Source organism: Vanellus vanellus (assembly GCF_965231255.1).
Source record: "Vanellus vanellus genome assembly, contig: HAP1_SCAFFOLD_2197, whole genome shotgun sequence".
In the NCBI taxonomy this organism is placed as follows: Eukaryota; Metazoa; Chordata; class Aves; order Charadriiformes; family Charadriidae; genus Vanellus; species Vanellus vanellus.
In genome coordinates this window covers 767-7,500 of record NW_028127042.1, presented here as the reverse complement: position 1 = coordinate 7,500, position 6,734 = coordinate 767, and the positions used below count along the sequence as shown (strand labels likewise).

Genomic DNA, 6,734 nt, shown 5'->3' with positions numbered 1-6,734 from the left:
AGGGAGACTGTGCCGATGTGTGTGGTATGGAGACGGCCACACAGATGGAGAAAACCAGAATGAATGAGAATGAATCAGATGGATTCCCGCTGTCCTCGAGCCAGGGCAGTGGAAGTGAACTACCTTGCAGTCAGCCTCAGCCTGTTGCAGCTCAAGCAATCATGGAGGAAGACGAATTAAAAATAGAGGAATACGATAGTGACTGAGTACAACAAAATACCAACCACTGCCTTGCCTGAATAGATTAATATGCTAGAAAGGCCCTTGCTGAAGACAGCATGGCCTGCACAAATGTGCTGCCTTAGCTGCTTGGGCGGGCTAGGAGGCCATGTGTGAACACACTGTGTCAGCGTTGAGACAACTCTCCTCAGCTTCGTCTTAATTTTGCAGGGTCAGATCTGAGCTGAATACTAAATTACAAGCTATTCCCTGCCTCTCCTGAGCCATGAAATAATCTATATTGATAAAAAGAGTAATAAATGACGACTGAAATTAGTTTGGAAGAGACTGTAGATAAGCAGTGTCACTCTTAAGTTATTTTTATTTTTTACACATTTTAATTTACTTTGCAATTGTATAGTGTGTTTCCTGAGTACACATTTGGTAAGTTGTCAGCATTTCCAGGTATTATTAAAATTTATACCTTCAAAAAAATTGCTGTTTGGAAGCGTGGCCCTTCTGAAAGGAGAGACTGAAGTGTACATGTAAAAAGTTTGATATTCTTACTGATGATGTAAATAAAACTACTGTATTACTACTATTTTGTACTCTTCCACAGATTTTTATGTGTTTGTAAGTTGAACATATGTTGTACAACAGACTATTTTGGATTCCTTTTTGAAAGATATTTTCATAATTTATGGAGGGGGAAAATACAACAACTGAGCTTGTCTTTCTCATCATTTGTATTCTGTAGGAAGTTCATGGTGTATTGTACAGTTTTTCACAGAATTTTTCCTTAAATTGCAGTTTTGCTGGGGGAAAGAATAATCCTGTGTTTGGTAACCGACACAGGAGAAGTGTGTTGTGGTTGGCTGAATAGACTGTTTAATACTTCAGCATTTCTTTGTTACTGGGATTGGTCCGTGCAAATCAGTCTAGTATGTTGCTGTGGTTAGTGATACCACAGAAATAAGAAAAAAAACCAAACAAGTTTGAATGCATAATGTATGTTTGCATTTCTGTATTGAATACATCCAGAGTTTAGTAGAAGAAATTGCGTGTTTATCCACCATAACTTTGGAATTAATGCTGCTATTAAAAAGTCCTCTTCTCTCAAGGGCCAGGTGTAGTCTTTCCATCTACAGCTATTGTTTAATTTTGAAGAGGGAAATTTCTCCCTTAATTCTTAAATTCTGTTACAGCTTTACTAATTACAGCAAAGCGAAAATGGTTTGGGCTGTCGATGCCCCTTAACACCTTAGGTGGTAGCTCACTTCTCATGGGCCTCCTCCAGTTGTGTATCGCTGAAACACCATCTGACCCCTCCTGTGCTTCCGGGGGATCTTCCAGTGCAAATGACAGTAACCCATGAAATACTGGCTTCTACTTTTCAAGCAAAACTCCAGGCTACTTCTTTATATCTTTTCAGCCTTCCTTACACTAGTATTATGTAATAATAGTGACAATAGAGTTACTCTTCTGTCGAATACTTTGCATTCCTGTTGGCCTTGCCCTTACTAGGGCAGTATTCAATACTAGCCTGGTTAATTATAAATTGCAGTAGTAGAGACTTATCACTATCAACTGCAGTGTTCAAAGTAATTTGTGTAAACCCTCTTTCACGTGAAAACACCATCAAAACCAAAACGTGCATTATTCTCTAATGCTTGTGCTCAACTGTCTATGCTCTTGCCTCTGAATTGCCATGACATATAAAGCATGTGAACAGGATGGAAGCCCCAAATCAGTGAAGGGCTAATGAACACCCTGTTAAAGCCAATGCCAAATTAAGATTAAATCAATCCCTGGGTAAACCAAAGAGAAGTGCTGACAGCTGTTAAGCTTGCGTGGCTGCACGCAGAAACAAGAATGTCGGTTCTACAGCCCACTCTCCTACCTATTAAGGGAGTGGAAGGGTCACCAAAACAGCGCTCTCAGCAATGTTACCCCAATTACCTTTGGTTGTGATGGCCTTCTCAGGCTTCCCCTCCTCTGAGGAACAGTTATGTAGAAGAACATTTTCCACCTTGTCTAACAGCAAAGTGTTCCACAAATGAACTGAAAAGTTCTGCAAACTGTGGGCCCGAACAGGAAAGCTCTTTCTTGTCAGTAGACGCCACTGTTTCACCTCAGAGTTGTGTGGAACATTCAGGTGGAATCACCTCTTGATCTTGATCCAGTTTACCATGAGCAGTTCTCTTCTGCCCCTGCCAATAAAACCCCTTGCTGACACCAATTGCATGGCATCCTCACCTTGGTACAGGCTCAGTTTCAAATGGATGCCAGAGAGGAGCCAGGCTGGTGTGAGACACTCCTCCAGCTGCAGAAGAACATGCATTGGGTGTTCTGTGTAAACGCAGCCTGGTTCAGGTTCCACAATTGCATCTTACAGGGCAGTAGTTCTCTTACTGGAATGCAGTGAATTTGAGTTGGGTCCAGTATGTGTTTACGATGAAGAGGTCTTAGACACAAACACGCAGGAACATTTCTCCCTTCATAGGCAAATGTACAGGGAACTCTCTACCCGTGTATTAGAAAGAGAGCTTGTGAAACCACTGGCAGTATCAGGATACTGGAAAAACACTAGATACTAGACAAAAAATTTCTCAGTACTTTGGCAAAGTTTTCAGGAGTTGTGGTGAGAAGTTACCAGATAGTGAGAACTGATTTCTGTTCTGTCCTCTAGTACCTCCTTTGGGATATTGACATTAAAATAATGACAATTAGGCAAATAACTCCACTTGGTTTTTTGTTGATGTTTTGGTTTCTTTTGCGTCTGGAGATAGCACTAGCAGTGAATATGGGTGTGCAGAGCATCTCATGATGAGATCCAGGACTCAGTTTTGACCTCTGTGTCCCAGCAGCAGCTACACCGGCACCCACCCAGGAGCATGCACCAAAGTTGGCAGTGCTGGCACGGAGTTACAGGCTGTCAGCTCTCGACCTTTTGCTACAGACTTTGTGCTACTGGCTGTACCGTGGCTGCGTCCAAATGCTGTTGGGAGGATGAGGTACTTTCTGTCCCATTTTACAACCAGCAAGAGACTGTCACCAAGCTTAAAGACACAATTAAATACAGTCCACTGCTATAACCGGAACAGCTGTGACAAAACTGGACTTGTGCAAAGCATTTGACACTGTCCCAGACCACATCCTTGTCTCTACATTGGAGAGACAGAGATCTGACGGACAGACCACTCAGTGGATAACGAATTGGCTGGATGGTCACACTCACAGACTTGTGGTCAGTGGCTCAATGTTCAAATGGAGACCAGTGACAAGGGGTGTTCCTAAGGGGTTGGTACTGTGACTGGTGCCGTTTAACATCTTTGTTGGTGACATGGACAGTGGGAATGAGTGCACCCCCGCAAGTTTGCTGATGACACCAATCTAAGTTGTGCAGTCGACACACTGGAGGGGAGGGATAGGACCTATAGTGCTTGTCCTATTGTGATAGGACAAGGGGTAACAACTTTGAAATGAAAGTGGGTAGATTTAGAGCGGAAATTAGGACGAAATTCTTTATGTTGAGGGTGGCAAGATGCTGGAACTGGGAATTGCCCAGAGAACTTGTGGGGGCCCCATTCCTGGAAGTGTCCACGGCCAGGTTGGATGGGGCTTTCGGTAACCTGGTCTAGTGGAAGGTCCCTGCCCAAGGCACGGGCTGGGAGCTAGATCATTTTTAAGGTCCTTCCAGGCCAAACCATTCCATGATTCTACAACTCTATGATACTCTCTCCCCATCTCTCACTTCTCCACCCGTAGAAAATGCGCCAGCAACTTTCTGGGGCTGCCAATAGGAGCAGCTCGGGGCAGCCTCGTCCCTTGTGAAGGGCTAACGAGAGCCTTCCCCAACAGCGCTGCCTTCCCAGTCACCGCTGAAGGGCAAGCCACTGCCAACAGGGCCACAAAGCCTTTTGGCACAGGGGGTCTGCACTGGACACCCCCGCACAACAGTACTACAGGCACAACACACACCCTAGCCAGGCCATGGCATGAGCCCACCCCTGGCTCCCAGCAGCCACTGGGCCCTGGCCCTGGCAGAGACACAGGTCTTCTGCTCGCAGGGCCTGTGGGCACCGGCTGGCAGCACCAGTGCCCCCAGCCCCTTTGCCCGCAACCCCCTCCGACCAGGGGGCTGCAGGGCCCCTCCCGTCCCCGTGGCCGCAGAGAAAGGCAGCGCAGGGAGCAGCACGGTCACTGCGCCTGGGCACAGGCACCAGCAGACTTTATTTGGCACCTTCCCCTTTGCCAAGGCACTCCGCGCCCCCCCCGCCCGTGCTGACAGCTCTCCCGCTGGCAAGGCCGCAGCCTCGACGGCTAAGGCCCCTGCCGTGGCACACTGTGGGGACGCTCACAGCTTCCCGGCATGGCCGGCAGTCCCTGGGCCCTCCCGCGCCGCTCCAACAGCCGTGTTGTCTTCCGCCTGCCAAAGGACACAGAAGAAAGGGCTCAGCTATGCAGCCAGGGAGAGGGGCCCGCAACGCCCAAAGGCTGCCTCAGGCCAGCAGCTCTTGAAGGCGCTGGCGAGGCAAGCCCGCTGCTCGGTGGGTTGTCTTGGGGGCCCTCCTGCCCCGAGCCATCTGCAGCGAGAGGAGGACAGGGCCAGACCTGGCACCACATGGGCATCACAATGCAGGGATGGGTGCCCGTGAGTGGCTGCGTGGGGCGGGCAAGCAGAGGCTGCCCCTTTGGGAAGGCACAGCTCAGCAGCTGAGCCAGCCTTTCGTCCTCAGCCCGCACACCGCCAGCGCTGGAGCCGCCCAGGCCTTTCCCCGGCCTCTGCAGCAGCCAGAGCACACTTACTCTGCCCGTGCTCTGCCCGGGACGTGCAGCTCTGACGGAGATTCTGAGGGCCTCATCCTGGTGGGGCTTTGGCACCTCTGCTTCTGCTCTTGCCTCTCCTTCAGCGTCTCGGCATAAGCCTTTCTCAGGAGGTGGGGAGGGCGATAGGGATCCTCAAAGACATGGCGGCAGGGGGTCTGCAAAGGCACAAGAGACTCTCCTAAAGCACCGCCACCAACTGCTGTGGCTGCTCCCGAGGCTTCAGCTGAAGCGTGCACGCACACAGGGAGCGCGGAGGGGAAAGGCCCTTTTCCGGGGGCTGTGAAGTGCATGCCGTACCTGGCCTCGCTCCATGCTCTGCCCCATCCTGTTGGCACAGTATTGCCGCCGCACATCCGCCTCCACCTCTTGGCGCTTGGATGCCATCAGCAGCCGCAGCCGTTTCTGTGCCCTCTCCATGCGGAGGGAGCTTGTTCCCTGGAGGCCACGCACACACCACACACGCAGCATTAGTCTCCTCGGGCTTGGGCAGGGCAGATGGGCTGGGATGGTGGGCAGCTCTTGCTGCCTCTTCTGCCCCGGCCCAGAGCCCACAACGGGATACAGGGCTGGCAAATCCCTCGGCCGTACCGTTCCTGGGGGCTGCGGAACACACGCAGGCAGCTGCAACGGCGGCAAAGCTGCAGCTCTGGGCTGCCTCAGCTCCTCCTGGGACTTCTCCTGGATTACTGGCAGGAACCTAAAGAGGCATTGCAGGCTGAGCTCAGGGGAGACCAGTCCGGCATCACCAGCTGGTTTGGCAGGAGGACCATGTGTCCAGCAGGACAACATCTCCAGGGCCTTTTTGCACCAGCACAGGAACACTGCCCAAGGGAAACATCTCGCTCGCACCACCACAAGTGCTCAGCCACACCGCTTCTGCAGGAGTCTCACCTGGCTCGGCCAGCTTCCTGGGCTTTAGCCCACTCCCCTTCCTGTGCCAGCTGCCTGGCCAGAGAAACCCTCCGCTGGGCCAGGAACACCGGATCCAGCACGCTCACTGCAAGCGGGAGGCAGGACAACAGCCAACAATGTCTTTGGGACCCTGCGTGCCACAGAGGAGCGGCCACAGCCCCCTGCCAGCACTCTGCTGGGACATTACCTCTGCGGGCACCCCCGGCCCACGGTGCCGACTCTCTCCGGGGCTTCACAGAAATCGCAGGGACTGATGGTCGGCGAGGGGTCTCAAGCGCAAGCCTGCCAACAAGAAGGCACCCGCTGGGCAAAAGGCCTCCATGCTGCCTGGGGGGCTGACGCTAATAAGCTGCTCAGGGGACGCAGCTCTGTGGGACCTGAGGGGCCCCACGGTCTCAGTGCCAGCTCACACCCTCCTTGCTCCCCCCTCCACAGACCCTCCCACCTCTCTCATTCCCTCAGGGCACATCAGGAGCCCACTGCCCACTTCATCTGCACTCTGCAGTGCAGGGAGGATCCAGCGGCGTGCACACCGGGAAGATGTCCTGGGAAGGAGTTGTCTTGCCAAAGTTTGGCAGGACAGGAGCCTCGGCAAGAGGGTGCCAGCAGCTGATCCCTGACCAGCCAGGGGCTGCAGAAGCCATCCTGCTCACCTTGGCAGCGTGATGACCTCATCGTGACTGACCCGAGCAAAGTCGGTTTTGCCCGGGAAGGCCACCATACTCATCATCTTGGAGTCCTGCAAGGGGACAGAGACAATGTCAGCTGGACCCAAGGACACATGCCACTTGCTCACAAAGGCGGCAAACCATCTCACTCCTCAAAGACACAAA

General features: G+C 51.9%; 1 protein-coding gene across 1 annotated transcript in view; it reads left to right on the top strand.

Annotated features, from left to right (window-relative positions):
* Nucleotides 1-760, top strand: part of LOC309685564 (cell cycle checkpoint protein RAD17-like) — a gene marked incomplete at its 5' end in the record, with an annotated part of 8,864 nt that extends 8,104 nt beyond the window's left edge. The window contains one exon of the mRNA XM_082501309.1: nt 1-760. This exon is cut by the window's left edge and continues 62 nt beyond it. Coding sequence (XP_082357435.1) covers nt 1-206 — 206 coding nt within the window.
* Nucleotides 761-6,734: the final 5,974 nt, after the last annotated feature.